Source organism: Chelonia mydas, chromosome 3 (genome assembly GCF_015237465.2).
Source record: "Chelonia mydas isolate rCheMyd1 chromosome 3, rCheMyd1.pri.v2, whole genome shotgun sequence".
Taxonomy (NCBI): Eukaryota; Metazoa; Chordata; order Testudines; family Cheloniidae; genus Chelonia; species Chelonia mydas.
In genome coordinates, this window is record NC_057851.1 from 3011823 (window position 1) to 3029239 (window position 17417).

A 17417-nucleotide genomic window follows, 5' to 3' on the forward strand; every position below is an offset into this window, starting at 1 on the left:
ATCAATGCAAAGTGATGCACATTGGAAACACAATCCCAGCTAGACACAGAAAATGATGGGGTCTGAATTAACTGATACCACTCAAGAAAGAGATCTTGGAGTCATTGTGGACAGTTCTCTGAAAACATCCACTCAAGGTGCAGTGGCGGTCAAAAAAGCAAACACAGTGCTGGGAATCATTAGGAAAGGGATAGATAATAAGACAGAAAATATCATGTTGCCTCTATATAAATCCCTAGTATGCCCACATCTTGAATACAGCGTGCAGATGTGGTCGCACCATGTCAAAAAAGAGATATTGGAATTGGAAAAGGTACAGATAAGGACAACAAAAATGATTAGGGGTATGGAACGGGTTCCATATGAGGAGAGATTAATAAGACTGGGACTTTACAGCTTGGAAAAGAGACGACTAAGGGGGGTTATGATAGAGGTCTATAAAATCATGACTGTTGTGGAGAAAGTAACTAAGGAAGTGTTATTTACTCCTTCTCGTAACACAAGAACTAGGGTCACCCAATAAAATTAATAGGCAGCAGGTTTAAAACAAACAAAAGGAAGTATTTCTTCACTCAACCTGTGGAACTCCTTGCCAGAGGATGTTGTGAAGACCAAAACTATAACAGGGTTGAAAAAAGAACTAGATAAATTTATTGAGGACAGGTCGATCGATGGCTATTAGCCAGGGTGGGCAGGGATGGTGTCCCTAGCCTCTGTTTGCCAGAAGCTGGGAATGGGCGACAGGGGATGGATCACTTGATGATTCCCTGTTCTGTTCATTCCTTCTGGGGCACCTGGCATTGGCCACTGTCGGAAGATGGGATACTGGGTTAGATGGACCTTTGGTCTGTCCCAGTATGGCCGTTCTTACACCACCATTAATGACGGCTTCTTGGAGTAGCTAGTCCTGGAACCCACAAGAGGAGAGGCAATTCTTGATTTAGTCCTAAGTGGAGCACAGGATCTAGTCCAAGAAGTGAATATGGCTGAACTGCTCAGTAACAGAAACCATAATATAATTACATTTAACATCCCTGCAGGGGGGGGAATACTAAAGAGACCCATCACAGTAGCATTTAACTTCAAAAAGGGGAACTACACGAAAAGGAGGCGGCTAGTTAAATGGAAATGAAAAGGAACAGTCACAGAGTGAAACGCCTGCAAGCTGCATGGACACTTTTTAAAAACCGTAGGATGTTTTTAAACCGGGCATAGTGACAGAGGATGTGGAAAAAGCTGAAGTACTCAATGCTTTTTTTGCCTCGGTCTTCACAGACAAGGTCCCAGACTGCTGCACTGGGCAGCACAGTGTGGGGAGGAGATGAGCCGCCCGCAGTGGTGAAAGAACATGTTAAGGACTATTTAGAAAAGCTGGACATGCACAAGTCCATGGGCCCAGATCTAATGCATCCGAGGGTGCTGAGGGAGTTGGCGGATGTGACTGCAGAGTCATTGGCTATTATCTTTGAAAATTTGTGGCGATCGGGGGAAGTCCCGGGTGATTTGAAAAAGGCAAATATTGCACTCATATTTTAAAAAGGGAAGAAAGAACCCAGGGAACTACAGATCAGTCAGCCTCACTCCAGTCCCTGGCAAAATCATGGAGCAGGTCCTCAAGGAATCGATTTTGGAGGAGAGGAAGGTGATCAGGAACAGTCAGCATGGATTCACCCAGGGCAAGTCGTGCCTGACCAACCTGATTGCCTTCTAGGATGAGATAACTGGCTCTGTGGATATGGGGAAAGCAGTGGATGTGATATAACTTGACTTTAGCAAAGCTTTTGACACGGTCTCCGACAGTATTCTTGCCAGCAAGTTAAAGAAGTATGGGCAGGATGAATGGACTATAAGGTGGGTAGAAAGCTGGCCAGATTGTCAGGCTCAACAGGTAGTGATCAACATCTCAATGTCTAGTTGGCAGCTGGTATCAAGTGGAGTGCCCCAGGGGTCGGTCCTGGGGCTTGTTTTGTTCAATATCTTCATAAATGATCTGGAGGATGGCGTGGATTGCACCCTCAGCAAGTTCACAGATGACACTAAGCTGCAGGGAGAGGTAGATACGCTGGAGGGTAGGGGTAGGGTCCAGAGTGACCTAGACAAATTGGAGGATTGGGATAAAAGAAATCTGATGAGGTTCAACAAGGACAAGTGCAAAGTCCTGCACTTAGGAAAGAAGAATCCCATACACCGCTACAGGCTGGGGACCGACTGGCTAAGCAGCAGTTCTGCAGAAAAGGACGTGGGGGTTACAGTGGACGAGAAGCTGGATATGAGTCAACAGTGTGCCCTTGTTGCCAAGAAGGCCAATGGCATTTTGGGCTGTATAAGTAGGGGCATTGCCAGCAGATTGAGGGATGTGATTATTCCTCTCTATTCAGCACTGGTGAGGCCACACCTGGAGTATTGAGTCCAGTTTTGGGCCCCCCACTACAGAAGGGATGTGGACAAATTGGAGAGAGTCCAGAGGAGGGCAACGAAAATGATCAGGGTCTGGGGCACATGACTCATGAGGAGAGGCTGAGGGAGCTGGGATTGTTTAGTCTGCGGAAGAGAAGAATGAGGGAGGATTTGATAGCTGCTTTCAACTACCTGAGAGGTGGTTCCAAAGAGGATGGCTCTAGACTGTTCTCAGTGGTGGCAGATGACAGAACAAGGAGTAATGGTCTCAAGTTGCAGTGGGGGAGGTTTAGGTTGGATATTAGGAAAAACTATTTCACTAGGAGGGTGGCGAAGCACTGGAATGCGTTACCTAGGGAGGGGGTGGAATCTCCATCCTTCGAGGTTTTTAAGGCCCGGCTTGACAAAGCCCTGGCTGGGATGATTTAGTTGGGGATCGGTCCTGCTTTGAGCAGGGGATGGGACTAGATGACCTCCTGAGGTCCCTTCCAACCCTGATCTTCTATGATTCTATGATGACCAAAAAAATGCCATCGCAGCTAAAGAGAATAAAAGAGGCAGTTCGAGATAAAAAGGCATCTTTTAAAAATTGAAACTCAAATCCTGCTGGGGACACAGAAAGGATAAACTCCGGCAAGCCTCGTGTAAAAGTATAACTAAGGAGGCCAAAAAAGAGTTTGAAGCGCAAGTAGCAAAAGACAGAAAAACTAACAGCGATTTTTTACAGTACATCAGAAGCAGGAAGCGGCCAGACAACCCGTGGGGCCACTGGATGATGGCGGCGCTAAAGGCACCCAGGGAGCCATTGTGGAGAACGCGCTGTGTCTCCGTCCCTGGTTGCCAGGCCAGGGGCAGAGGCTGCTCCGGCTCCTGCACCAAGCCAGGGAGTGTGCCCTGGGCTGGCGGGAGCCCCCGACCCCCTCTCTTCCCCCGGCTGGGGCTCAGTCCCGCGGGCCCGCGGGTCCCCGGTTTGTGACCCCTCAGCCAGCGGGGGCCGAGGTGGGTGTCCCGGTTCGGGTACCAGGCTGGGCTGGCCCAGAGGGCAGAGCTGAGCCTGCAGCAGAGCAAGGAGAGGATTGGAGAGTGCCCAGGCGTGGGGGCGGGGGAGAGACAGGGGCTGAGTTGGGGGGCAGAATCCCCAGACGGGGTGGAGATGGATGGGTTGGGAAGAGGAGATGGGCAGGGCTGGGGGCTGTATGGGGGGGGGGGGAAGGGGAGTCCTTGGGTGGGGGCTGGAGGGGCGTGTGGGGGGGAAATACTCTCCAGGTGAGGGGGGAGAAGAGAAGAAAAAGAGAAGAAAAGAGGGGGTAGAAGAAAATACTCTCCAGGGGAGGGGCTGTGTTGGGGGGGAGAATCCCCAGACAGGGGGGACAGGGGTGGGTTGGGAAGAGGAGATGGGCAGGGCTGGGGGCTGGAGGGGGGTCAGGGGAGTCCTTGGGCAGGGGCTGGAGGGGCGCGGGGGGGGAAATACTCTCGGGGGGGGGACAGGGGCTGTGTTGGGGGGGAGAATCCCCAGATGGGGTGGACATGGGTGGGTTGGGAAGAGGAGATGGGCAGGGCTGGGGGCTGTAGGGGGCTCAGGGGAGTCCTTGGGTGGGGGCTGGAGGCTGGAGGGGCGCGGGGGGGGGAATACTCTCGGGGGGGACACAGGGGCTGTGTTGGGGGGGAGAATCCCCAGACGGGGGGGACAGGGGTGGGTTGGGAAGAGGAGATGGGCAGGGCTGGGGGCTGGAGGGGGGGGGCGGGGGCAGGGGAGTCCTTGGGTGGGGGCTGGAGGCTGGAGGGGCGCGGGGGGGGAATACTCTCGGGGGGGAAGGACAGGGGCTGTGTTGGGGGGGAGAATCCCCAGATGGGGTGGACATGGGTGGGTTGGGAAGAGGAGATGGGCAGGGCTGGGGGCTGTAGGGGGGTCAGGGGAGTCCTTGGGTGGGGGCTGGAGGGGCGCGGGGGGGGGAATACTCTCGAGGGGGACACAGGGGCTGTGTTGGGGGGGAGAATCCCCAGACGGGGTGGACAGGGGTGGGTTGGGAAGAGGAGATAGGCAGGGCTGGGGGCTGGAGGGGGGGCGGGGGCAGGGGAGTCCTTGGGCGGGGGCTGGAGGCTGGAGGGGCGCGGGGGGGGAAATACTCTCGGGGGGGACACAGGGGCTGTGTTGGGGGGGGAGAATCCCCAGACGGGGGGGACAGGGGTGGGTTGGGAAGAGGAGATGGGCAGGGCTGGGGGCTGGAGGGGGGGCGGGGGCAGGGGAGTCCTTGGGTGGGGGCTGGAGGCTGGAGGGGCGCGGGGGGGGAATACTCTCTGGGGGGAAGGACAGGGGCTGTGTTGGGGGGGAGAATCCCCAGATGGGGTGGACATGGGTGGGTTGGGAAGAGGAGATGGGCAGGGCTGGGGGCTGTAGGGGGCTCAGGGGAGTCCTTGGGTGGGGGCTGGAGGCTGGAGGGGCGCGGGGGGGGAATACTCTCGGGGGGGGACAGGGGCTGTGTTGGGGGGGAGAATCCCCAGACGGGGGGGACAGGGGTGGGTTGGGAAGAGGAGATGGGCAGGGCTGGGGGCTGTACGGGGGCCGGGGGCAGGGGAGTCCTTGGGCGGGGGCTGGAGGGGCGCCGCGGGGGGGGAATACTCTCGGGGGGGGGACAGGGGCTGTGTTGGGGGGGAGAATCCCCAGACGGGGGGGACAGGGGTGGGTTGGGAAGAGGAGATGGGCAGGGCTGGGGGCTGGAGGGGGGGGCGGGGGCAGGGGAGTCCTTGGGCGGGGGCTGGAGGCTGGAGGGGCGCGGGGGGGGGAATACTCTCGGGGGGGACACAGGGGCTGTGTTGGGGGGGAGAATCCCCAGACGGGGGGGACAGGGGTGGGTTGGGAAGAGGAGATGGGCAGGGCTGGGGGCTGGGGGCTGTAGGGGGGTCAGGGGAGTCCTTGGGCGGGGGCTGGAGAGGCGCGGGGGGGGGCAGGGGAGTCCTCGGGCTGGGGGCGGAGCCCGGGGGGGCATGGGGGGCGGGGCTGGGGGCGGGCCGCTCCCGCTCGGGTTGCAGCCGGAGCCCGGACCCCGCGCGGTGAGGGCGGGAGCCGCGGCCCCGGAGCCCCCCCCCGCCGCCCTGGTGCTGATGCTGCGCCCGGCCGGGCTGCTGCCGCCGGCGCCCAGCCCGGCCGCCCCCCGGGGCCCCCGCGCCTGAGCCCGGCCAGGGGCGATGCGGCTGCCGGAGAGCGATGGAGAAACTGGCCGCCGGGCTGGCCCAGATCAGCTGGAGCTCGGGGGCGCTGCCCCTGGATGTGATCGTCAGCAAGTGCCGCCTGCCCACGCTGGTGCGCCTGGGGCCAGGTGAGGGGCGGGCCGGGGCCCGGGGGCCGGATCGGGGCCAGGTGAGGGGCGGGCCGGGGCCCGGGGGCCGGATCGGGGCCAGCGTCGCGGCAAAGTTTCTAGGAGATTTCACTGGGGAAATTTACAAAGAAGAAGAACTCCCCCCGCCCCCTGCCATCTTCTCCCACCCCCCAGCCCTCTCTCCTGACCCCGACCCCCCTGACTGTCCCCGCCCGCGCTGGGGGTGGTTGCTGCGCCCCCTGCCCGGCTCCTGGGGGCCGGGGTGGGGGCACAGCCCCGGGCGGGGGCCGTGGCTGGCTGCCCGGCTGGGGTGCTGCGGGCGGGCCGGGAGAAGGGGGCTGTGCCAGCAGCAGGCGCTGCCCTGAATGCTAATGGCAGGGGCCGGTCCTGCCCGTGTGAATGGGGCCGGGGCTCTGCCCGGGGAAGCGAAAGACTCTGGCCCCGGAGCGCAGACACGTCGCCCCCCATCTTCCCGGGGCCCCGGAGCAGCCGGGCATGGCCAGCCCCAGTCCTGCCTGCAGGGCTCCCCCCGAGCAGCTCAGAGCACCAGAGGGTGCTCTCCTGGGGGGAGGGGACATCTGGAAAGGGGGGGCTCTGGAAACTCCCCTGGTCTGGGCGGAGGGGAGTCCCAATCCCGCCCCAGCAATGCAGGACCTACAGTATTATTATTTACTTGCACTGCCACAGCCACTAGGAGCCCTAGCCAGGGACAGGACAGGGGCTGGCTGGGTCCCTGGGCTGGCTTGTCCCATGTTCCTCGGCCAAAGAGCAACTTCCAACCCAAACCCATCCTGTGGCCGCAGCTTTGTAGGCTGTGTGAGTTTCCAGGGTGGCTGCGGGGCTCTGGCGTGGGTGTGTGCCCCCGGCCATGCGTGTGTCCCCGTGTGTTGTGCATGCGTGTCCGTGTGCAGAACGAGCCCCTGGACGGTGCAGCTCGGAGGAGCTCGGCTCAGACTGGCTCGTGCAGAGACCTTCGAGAAATGTACAGAGCAGATAAAGTTTCATACAAGGCAGCATCGCTGACGATAATGGGCAGGAGTTTTCCAAGCCCCTTTCTTTGCCAGCCCGGGGAGGGGCTGCTGAGGGGCAGAGCGGGCGGTGGGGCTGTTGGGTTTCTCCTCTGTAGAGCACTTGGCTGCCAGGTTTTCTTTTTCCTTGTGACTGACTTGCCTCTAAAGCCAGCTCCGGATAATGGCTTGTGTCCCTTTTGTCTGAGAACCTCGGGAGAGCCTAGGGGGCGGGCACAGATGCCAGTCGGTAATAAACAATCCCCACCAGTCTATGGGGCAGAGGAGGGACGGCCAGCCAGCTCTGAGGGATTGGAGCTAGGAGAATGGAGAAGGAAATAAGCCAAGGGGATTTCAGGCTGGAGCCCAGGAATGATCTCCTATGGAACGGAGTGTCCAGCGACACGGTGCGAGCCCCCTCGCTCCATCACTTAGAGCTTAATTGAGCTGAGCCCTGGAGAAGAGACTCACAGGAGCAATGTGACCTGCTTGAGCGGGAGCGGGATGGGCTGGGTGGTCCAGTGGGGCTTTTCCAGCTCCTAACTTCTCAGGGTTAGCCCCCATCTCCCACTCCCAGGGGACGTCGCTTGGCTGGAGCAATGGAAGTTGGAGACAGGTGAATCCAGCATGTCCCTGCTGAGCTTTGAGGCTTGTCTAGGGTTTTCTTCCCTGTGCTCTGGCCCAGGCCCCACCCCCACTGGTCCTAGTTTCACGGCTATACATGTTTTCATCCCAGAGCTCAAGTCTGCATGAGATTTAGTTACAGTGAAAGTCCCTGGGCTGGGATGTTCCTCACTAGGCCCAGCGGCTGCCTGGGATCACAGCTGTGCCGCTGAGCTCTGGGGAATTGTCCTGTCTGGCATAGCATGCTTGAGTGGGAGTTGAGGCAGCTTGCCCTCTTCTCTGGTCCACATAAGGGGAATCCAGTCCCCCGAGGCTTACAAGAACCATGGCTGCACTAAGGCAAACTTTCAGCTGAGCTTCCCCCTCAAAGAGCCGGGATTATAGTGCCCATCTCTCTCGCTGATGAGTTAGACGCCGGGTACCAGAACTCTGTTGTTTGGCTGGAATTTTATTAACTGCCAAATTCAAACTCAGCTGGACAAAAGCCTGGAGTTCTTACATGTGACATGTGCTCCTCTGAAAGTGACCCGGCAACGGTGCTGTGGGGCCGCACGCTTCGTGTCAGACGCGCTCGGGTTACAAGTGAGAAGCTGTGGGTGTTTCTTCCTGGCGCCAGGCCTACAAACCCCACCTGGAATCTGAGACAAGAGCAGGGCTTGTTCCTTCCCGTTTGTAAGTGCCTGTAATAAAGGTTTTGCAAGCAGAGTTGTAGAATCCTAGAAGTGTGGGGCTGGAAGGGACCTCGAGAGGTCGTCTAGTCCAGCCCCCGTGCTGAGGCAGGGCCAAGTAAACCTAGACCAGCCCTGACAGGCGTCTGTCCAACCTGTTCTTAAACACCTCCAGTGGCGGGGATCCCACAACCTCCCTGGGAAGAGGATGCCAGGGCTTAGCTAACTTTATACTTAGAAAGTTTTTTCTGCTATCTAAAGAAAATCTCCCTTGCTTCAGATTAAGCTCATTTCTTCTTGTCCTTCCTTCAGTGGACATGGAGAACAATTGATTGTCATTCTTTTTATATCAGGGGGTAGCCGTGTTAGTCTGTTTTGATTGTCACAAAAACAACGTGGAGTCCAGTGGCACCTTAAAGACTAACAGATTTATTTGGGCATAAGCTTTCGTGGGTAAAAAACCACTTCGTCAGATGCTTTTTATGACAGCCCTTAATGTATCTGAAGACTTATCAGGATCCCCCTTAGACTTCCTTTCTCAGTACTACACATGCCCCATTTTTTAAACCTTTCCTCAGGGGGCAGGTTTTCTAGAGCTTTTGTTAGTTTTGTTTCTCTTCTCCGGACTCGCTCCAATTTATCCACATCTTTCCTAATGTGCAGGGCCCAGAACTGGACATAGGGCTCCAGCTGAGGCCTCCCCAGTGCTGAGTAGAGCAGGACAAATTACCTCCCGTGTCTTACATACGCCACTCCTGACAATACACCCCAGAATGCTATTAGCCTTTATTGCAACTGCATCACATTGCTGGCTCGTATTCAATTTGTGATCCACTGTAATCCCCAGATCCTGTTCAGCGGTGTTACTGCCTAGCCAGTTGTTCCCCGTTTTGTTTTGATTTTTCCTTCTTAAGTGTAGTACTTTGCATTTGTCTTTATTGAATTTCATCGGGTTGATTTCAGACCAATGGTCCAGTTTGTCGAGGTCATTTCGAATTCTAACCCTGTCCTCCAGAGTGCTTTAAGCCCCTCCCAACTTGGTGTCATCTGCAAATTTGATGTGTGTGCTCTGCACTCCATTGTCCAGTCATTAATGAAAATATTGACTAGTGCTGAGCCCAGGACTGACCCCTGTGGAACCCCACTAGATACGATCTCCCAGGTGGACAGGGAACCAATTGCCCAGGGGCCCGGGCAATTTAAAAGGGCCCGGGGGTCCCCGGCTGCTGCTGCCAGCAGTGCAGTGGGGTTAAGGCAGGCTTCTTGTCCGCCCGCACTCCGTGCCACTCCCGGAAGCGGCTGGCACGTCCTGCGGCCAATGGGAGCTGCGGGGGCAGTGCCTGTGGCCAGCGGCGTGTGGAGACCCTTTGGGCCCCCCGCCTGGGAGCCGCTGCCAGAGGGGTGAGCCAGTCGCTTTCAGGAGCCTCCGGAGGTAAGCACCTACCCCCGCTCCCCTCCTGCACCCCAAACCCCTGCCCCAGCCTAGAGCCTGCTCCCAAACTCCCTCCCAGAGCCCGCATCCCACACCCAAACTCCCTCCCAAGAGCCCGACCCCTTACCCCCTCCCACACCCTAACCCCCCACCCCAGCCTGGTGAAAGTGAGTGAGAGTGAGCAACGGAGGGAAGGGGGATGGCATGAGCAGGGGGTGGGGCCTCAGAGAAGGGGCAGGGGCATGGTTTCAGGGAAGCGGCAGGGCAATAAGCGAGGCAAGGGTCTTTGGATTTGTGCGATTAGACAGTTGGCACCCTACCGAGCGGGCATGTGGAAGCCCTGGCCGTGCCGGAAGAGTGCGCCCAGCACCGCCCAAATGTCAGCATCTGTGCACGGGGGCCCATTGACTGTTCTGCCCTGGGGCCCAGAATTGCTGTCAACGGGCCTGGAACCAGTGATAACTACTCTTTGAGTCCGGTCAACCAGTTGTGCACCCACCTCACAGTAATATCATCTAGCCCACGTTTCCCTAGTTTGCTCATGAGAATGTCGTGTGGGACAGTGTGAAAAGCCTCACTAAAATCAAGATCTACCGCTTCCCCCAGCCACTAGGCCAGTAACCCTGTCAAAGAAGGAAATTAGGTTGATTTGGCATGATTTGTACTTGGCAAATCCATGATGGATGTTCCTTATCACCCAGTTATCGTCCAGGTGCTTACAAACGGATTGTTTAAAATTTGTTCCAGTATCTTTCCAGGTATAGGAGTTAGGCTGCCTGGTCTGTAATTCCCCAGATCCTCTTTGGTCCTGTTTTTAAAGACAGGTCCTGTGTTTGCCCTTCTCCAGTTCTCTGGGACCTCACCCGTCCTTCAGCAGTTCTCAAAGATAATTGCAAATGGTTCCGAGATTGCTTCAGCTACTTTCTTTAGTACCCTGGGATGAATTTCATCAGGCCCTGCTGACTTGAATCCATTGACTGTATCTACGTCTCCTTTAACCTGATCTTTCCCTAGTTTAGCTTCCTTCCTTCCCCTTGTCATTAATATTAATTGTGTTGAATATCTGGTCACCATTAACCTTTGAGTGAAGACTAAAGGCATTAAACACCTCGGCCTTCTTGATGTCGTCAGTTATTAGCTCTCCTGCCGTTCCTCTCCCAAACTAGGACCCGGCCTACACTTCACATTTACATTGACATCGCTCCATTGCTGAGGGGTATGTCCTCAGGGACCTGCTCTGCCCCGATTGGCCTCCTGCTCCTTCACACGCTGTGGAACGGGCTAGCCTGCCTCTTTAAGGGCCAGGAGCTCTGGGGCTTGCCAGCTCTGTTTGCTCACCCCCACCTGGGCCATAATTAGCTTTCTCTCAGCAGGAGAGGCGGAAGCACCCGAAAAGTGTGTGGGGAGTGCCACGGGTGCCCGTGCCCGCACCACGCTGTGCTGCACTGCCCCTCAAGACCCCGCCCCTGCACCGCCCCTTTCCCCAAGAGCCCACCCCACCTCTTCCCACCAAGCCCCTCCCCACTCGCTCCTCTCCTCCCCTCCCCCCATCACTCGCCCTTACGGCCGGTAAAAAGTGGGAGGGTAAAGCCCCCCCGTTCCAGCGCCCCTGTCGCCCAGCCTAAGGGGGCTGGACTAATTGGGGTCCGGGAGGCGGGCTAAAGAGGAGCCCAAGGGGGCAAACAAACTCTTGGTTTGTTTGGACTTCTGTTATCCTGGAAAGGGTTAAATGTTAGTTATTGACTTGGCTGGGGGGGCTAAGTGCTGGCACAAACTCCACCCTGTGTGGGGAAGCCTGGGGGGGGGTCCCACCTCAGAGGAGGAAGTTGAGGCAGGGAGGGCCTGCAGCACCATGACAGGGCAGCCCTGTCCCCTTCCCTCTCGACTGCCTGGGCAGCCTGGCTGTCTCTGGAGGGTTTCCACAGGCGCGGCTGACTGGAACTCCCTCCAAATGCTGGCCCGCAATCGGGCACGGAGGGGCAAGGCCAGAGTTCCCTTCTTTTGGATCCTGCAAGGTGCAGAGCAGCCTCTGGGGGCACTCGGCCCTGGGACGGGCTGGGCCCAAAGGGCCTGCTCCGTAGTTCACTGGAAAGCCCCCCATTGAGGCCAGTCAGCTGTTGATCAGGCCCTACGAGGGGGAAGGCAGGTGGGTTTTACAGGGTTCTTGTCCCCAGCACCATTAACCTTTAGATGTAAACCCCGCTGGGGTCATACACAACTAACTCGCGCGCGGGTGACGGTATTGCCCTCTAGTGGCTGCAGCCCGCAGGCAGGACAAACGCTGTACCACGGCTAGCGCGAGGGGCGTGCGCTCTTTGCAGTAGACCGGGGGGGCAACCTGCGGCTCCGGAGCCCCGTGCGGCTCTTCAGACGTTAACATGCGGCTCCTTGTCCAGGCACCGACTCCGGGGCTGGAGCTACAGGCGCCAACTTCCCAGTGTGCCGGGGGGTGCTCACGGCTGAACCCCTGGCTCTGCCCCAGGCCCTGCCCCCACTCCACCCCTTCCCGGCCCTCCCCTGAGCCGGCCGTGCCCTTGCTCCTCCCCCATCCCCCCAGAGCCTCCTGCACGCTGCAAAACAGCTGATCAGTTGGTGCAGGGAGGGAGGCGGAGGCGCTGATGGGCGGGGCTGCCGGTGGGTGGGAGGCGCTGGGGGCTGGAGGGGAGTAGCGAATGTGGGGGGCTGCTGATGTATTACTGTGGCTCTTTGGCAAAGTACATTGGTAAATTCTGGCTCCTTCTCAGGCCCAGGTTGGCCACCCCTGCAGTAGAAGGATGGGGTTGTATCCCTCCCCTTTCCAGGCTGGCTGTCGGCCACTCGACAGGAATTCCTGCGGGCCCCAGGTGCTCAGCGATGAGCTAATTATGGAGGCTCTGCCTGTGTTACAAACTGTCATGTTACCAGTTTATTGCTGGATCGATTTCCACTTCCTCTTGGAAGGCGGGGGCTGGGGCTGCTGCGGTCCAGCTTCTCGGAGCAGCACCAGGGAGGGGAGGTGGCCTGAAGTGTCCCGGCTCCGGAGCTGGGAGTCTGCCTACGGAAAGGCTTCGCACCCAGTAACAGATCAATATCCTTAGACGTACTGAGGAGGCAGCTTTGGGGGATTTGCTTTAAAATCTAGGACTATCTGTAAGGCAATCCTGGACTAGGAGCTTTGCTGCTTGGGGTCCTGGGTGAACCAGTCTGGACCGAGTAACTCAGCCTCATCCCACTACAGCTGCCCCTTTCCCACCTGTGTAGCACCCGAAGTATCCCCCTCGCTCCGGGGTGCTACACGCTCCAAATACTTGCAGGCTCCTAGCAGGCCACTAAGGTCTCTTCCCCCAATTAGCCATTCTCCCTCCCCAGGACGCAGCCCCTGCAGCCCCCGCTCTTTCCTGTAGCTCTTCCTGGTCTCCCTCAACTTCTCAGGAGCTGTCTGCTTGCAAGGCACCTAGAGCGCGAGCCTCGACGTCCCCGTCGCCCCCGGCTGCGTGTCCTTGAGCCCCGGCACCCACCGCGCACAGCCAGCCAGAGCACACAGTTGCGATGGCTTTCCGTGTGCGATCTCTCTCCGGGCAGCAGCAGCAGCCACACAAAGGGGCTGTCTTCGCGGCCCAGGCCCGCTTGCCAGCAGCTGCCAGAAGGGGCCGGTTGGATTTCAAGTCCTTGGACCTTTGCAGCTTTTCCCTAGTAACTGTTGCTGAGGTTCGCAGAACAACATTCGGGGAGGGCTCCCTGCCGGCCGCCCGCCCATGGCACAGGCTGCTTGGAGAGCCGCGGCCCTGGCATCCCAGACGCTGGTCCCGACGGGCGCTTTGGGAGGCCATGGACCAGACAGGCAAGGGCTCAGAGCAGAGGATGGGAAGGTGGGGAGAAAAGGGGGGTGGGTGGAGCCCTGGGTGAACCATGCTGAGTTCTGCCCCTTTGTTCCCAAATGAGTTGCCTGCTGAGGTTTTAAACCAGACCAGCGTCAGTGCGGGGAAAAGGCGACGTGGGGACGAGTCTCCCAGCGTCGATCGCCTCTGCTGTGTCACTCGTGACCGGGGGAAAGACGGATTCCTGACCCCGAGTGTGTCCCAAGCCACTCCCCAGAGAGCACAACTCGGGTGTTGGTGCAGTTGGTGTATTGAGAGCAGGAAGACAGCAGGCTGGACGGACACACACACGCTTGAGAAGCCACAGTCCTTCGGGAGAGGAAGACCTGTTTGGTCCCATCTAGTCCATCTGCCCCAGGGTCGGGGCAGGGGGATCTTTTGCTTACTGTTAAGGTGCCCCCTCATTCCAGCAGTGGCAGGATGGTCCCAACATCCCTGGTGGGGGGAGGTGTGGGCTGAGTTTTCCCAGGCGGGGGGCAGGGGGAGGGCAGGCTCATTCCCAGATGTCTTTGTTAGTAACTGGGTCTCTTCCAGTCAGGGTTACCTGAGCTGCTCCAGAAGTGCAGTGATTAGGGTCTGCACGGAGGACACCAGAGACCTGCTTCAAGTCCCTCCTCTGGCACAGGCTTCCTGTAGGACCTTGGTCACGTCACTTACTCTCCCTGGGCTTCCATTCAGTATCTGCACCACCCTGCTTTACAGGGTGGGAGATAAATATGTTAACGATTGGGAGGTCCTGAGGGGACGGGGCCCAGCTAAGGACCTTGGAGAGGATGGAGAGAAAACTTAGCGCAGCTTTGGGCCCAGTGAATGGGGGTGGCCCTGACAACATTGTCTCACGATAGCAGCATTGTCTGCACCAACTGCGAGCTGCACAGCGGAGCCTGCATGCTTTTCAGGATGTGCCGCTGACGTCCCCGGCTTCACCTCGCACTTGCTGTGTGTGTGTGTGTGTGTGTGTGTGTGTGTGTGTTTGTGCGCACATACAAAGCCACAGGGACACATTTTCTCGGGCCTGCTTGATTTCTCACCCCTTTTCCGAGCCCCTGCTTCAGGCTTTGGGCTCTTCCACCCAACTGGGCTTGAGATCTGGGTCGCGTCAGCCCTGGGGCTGGACTAACCTGACTCTGCAGAAAATGCCGGCAGTGCAAGTGAGAGCGCAGTCTCCTCTCGGCGTAGATACAGAGCCAATGCCCCAGTGCGGCGCGAGGGGGCGCTGGGCTGCAATGGGGGGGATGGCTCAGTAGGGGGCGCTCTCCCCCCGGTGTCGGTGCTGAGCCCAATGCCCCAGTGTGGCGCGAGGGGGCTCTGTGCTGCAATGGGGGGGATGGCTCAGTAGGGGGCCCTCTCCCCCCGGTGTCGGTGCTGAGCCCCATGCCCCAGTGCGGCGCGAGGGGGCGCTGGGCTGCAATGGGGGGGATGGCTCAGTAGGGGGCGCTCTCCCCCCTGGTGTCGGTGCTGAGCCCAATGCCCCAGTGCGGTGCGAGGGGGCGCTGTGCTGCAATGAGGGGGATGGTTCAGTAGGGGGCGCTCTCCCCACAGTGTAGTGCTGAGCCCCATGCCCCAGTGCGGTGCGAGGGGGCGCTGTGCTGCAATGAGGGGGATGGCTCAGTAGGGGGCGCTCTCCCCCCCGGTGTCGGTGCTGAGCCCAATGCCCCAGTGCGGTGCGAGGGGGCGCTGTGCTGCAATGAGGGGGATGGCTCAGTAGGGGGCGCTCTCCCCCCGGTGTCGGTGCTGAGCCCAATGCCCCAGTGCGGCGTGAGGGGGCGCTGGGCTGCAATGGGGGGGATGGCTCAGTAGGGGGCGCTCTCCCCGCAGTGTAGTGCTGAGCCCAATGCCCCAGTGCGGCGCGAGGGGGCGCTGGGCTGCAATGGGGGGGATGGCTCAGTAGGGGGCGCTCTCCCCCCGGTGTCAGTGCTGAGCCCAATGCCCCAGTGCGGCGCGAGGGGGCGCTGTGCTGCAATGAGGGGGATGGCTCAGTAGGGGGCGCTCTCCCCCCGGTGTCGGTGCTGAGCCCAATGCCCCAGTGCGGTGCGAGGGGGCGCTGTGCTGCAATGAGGGGGATGGCTCAGTAGGGGGCGCTCTCCCCCCGGTGTCAGTGCTGAGCCCAATGCCCCAGTGCTGCGCGAGGGGGCTCCACAGGGGGGCGCTCTCCCCCCCGGTGTCGGTGCTGAGCCCAATGCCCCAGTGCGGTGCGAGGGGGCTCTGTGCTGCAATGGGGGGGATGGCTCAGTAGGGGGCGCTCTCCCCCCGGTGTCGGTGCTGAGCCCAATGCCCCAGTGCGGCGCGAGGGGGCGCTGGGCTGCAATGGGGGGGATGGCTCAGTAGGGGGCGCTCTCCCCCCAGTGTAGTGCTGAGCCCCATGCCCCAGTGCGGTGCGAGGGGGCGCTGTGCTGCAATGAGGGGGATGGCTCAGTAGGGGGCGCTCTCCCCCCCGGTGTCAGTGCTGAGCCCAATGCCCCAGTGCTGCGCGAGGGGGCTCCACAGGGGGGCGCTCTCCCCCCCGGTGTCGGTGCTGAGCCCAATGCCCCAGTGCGGCGCGAGGGGGCTCTGTGCTGCAATGGGGGGGATGGCTCAGTAGGGGGCGCTCTCCCCCCAGTGTAGTGCTGAGCCCCATGCCCCAGTGCAGCGCGAGGGGGCTCCGCAGGGGGGCGCTCTCCCCAGTACCCCAGCACGGCACATGGGGGCGCTGTGCGGCTGCAGCTGCTCTAACCGAACCAAGCCCGTGGCTCTGAGCCGCGCCGTGGGCCGCGCCGTGGGAGTCGGCGGCTCTGCCCCCCGGGCCCCAGCGGAGCTGTGGAAGCGCTCGGCGGCGGGATTTGGTATCAATAACGTTGTCGCTCCAGCTGGGCTTTGCGGCTGCTGCTTCGGCTATTTAATCTGAACAAAGAGGCGTTGCCAGGGCAACTTGCCACTCTTGGCAGCGGAGACCTGCTCATCCGCCGAGATCGGCGGGGGGAATATTCCCCGAAACGGCCTCGTCGAAGGGGCAGCTCCAGGCAGGTCTGCGGGAAGGGAGGACTCGCTCTCCCTGCTCCGGCATCCCCTAATAGCCCCAGGTCACCTGCGATCGATCGACGTAGCGAGAGGCCCGCGAGCCACGCGCCCGCACCGGTCCCCGGGTGCGACACACGGCCCAGGCCGCAGCCGCAATCAGGAGTTACAGGGGACTGAGCTGAGTGGGAAATTCGTCTGGGCAAAAATGGCTTTTGGGCTGGGTGTTCGAGATCCCGTCTGCCTCCCCTGTTCAGTGTCGGGGAATCACATTTCTCCCTCCCCGGGGAGTGAGTATTTGGGACCAGCCCTGGGGTTTTCACAGTCCCGCCTGCCCCCCGTTTGAAAGATGGCGTTGGGCTTCTCCTGGCAGCTGATGGAACGATTGCGTTGAAATCACCATTTCACGCACAACGTTCTGGTTTGAAGAGCAGGGTAAAGGGGACCCCCCCACCCCCCCGTCCCCAGCCCCGGCAGCTGGTGACCCAGGGGGCTGCTCGCTTTGCAATCACCAGGCTGCTCGTGCTGTCGTCCATGTGGAAGAGTTTGCAGGCTCCAGCCAGGCTGGTGAAAGTGACAAACTGTAAATAAAAGTGACAATTTTCATAAAAGAGCCGGTGACCAAACAACAATTTAGCTCAAATGAGAAGCAGTAACGCGGCAGAGATCCTGGAAGGCCCAGGCCAGAGAACAGTGCTCAGGCGCAGAAAGGTGTAGGGGAGGGGATCAGGCTGGCCGGGGTGCTCAGGGCTGGCTGCGTAGGAGGTGCAGGGTGCTGGGGGAGGTGATGGGGGGGGATCAGGCTGCCCGGGGTGCTCAGGGCTGGCTGTGTAGGAGGTGCAGGGTGCGGGGGCAGGTGATGGGGGGGGATCAGGCTGGCCGGGGTGCTGAGGGCTGGCTGTGTAGGAGGTGCAGGGTGCTGGGGGAGGTGATGGGGGGGGATCAGGCTGGCCGGGGTGCTCAGGGCTGGCTGTGTAGGAGGTGCAGGGTGCGGGGGCAGGTGATGGGGGGGGATCAGGCTGGCCGGGGTGCTGAGGGCTGGCTGTGTAGGAGGTGCAGGGTGCGGGGGCAGGTGATGGGGGGGGATCAGGCTGGCCGGGGTGCTCAGGGCTGGCTGTGTA

At 59.7% G+C, this 17417-nt stretch overlaps 1 protein-coding gene across 1 annotated transcript in view; it reads left to right on the forward strand.

Annotated features, from left to right (window-relative positions):
- Nucleotides 1–5566: 5566 nt before the first annotated feature.
- The window catches only part of GAREM2 (GRB2 associated regulator of MAPK1 subtype 2), a 45697-nt gene continuing 33846 nt past the window's right edge, over nt 5567–17417 (forward strand). Inside the window, exon 1 of the mRNA XM_037893728.2 lies at nt 5567–5714. Within this exon, the coding sequence (XP_037749656.1) occupies nt 5603–5714 (112 nt within the window). The 5' untranslated portion in view covers nt 5567–5602. The remainder of the gene's footprint in view (nt 5715–17417) is intronic.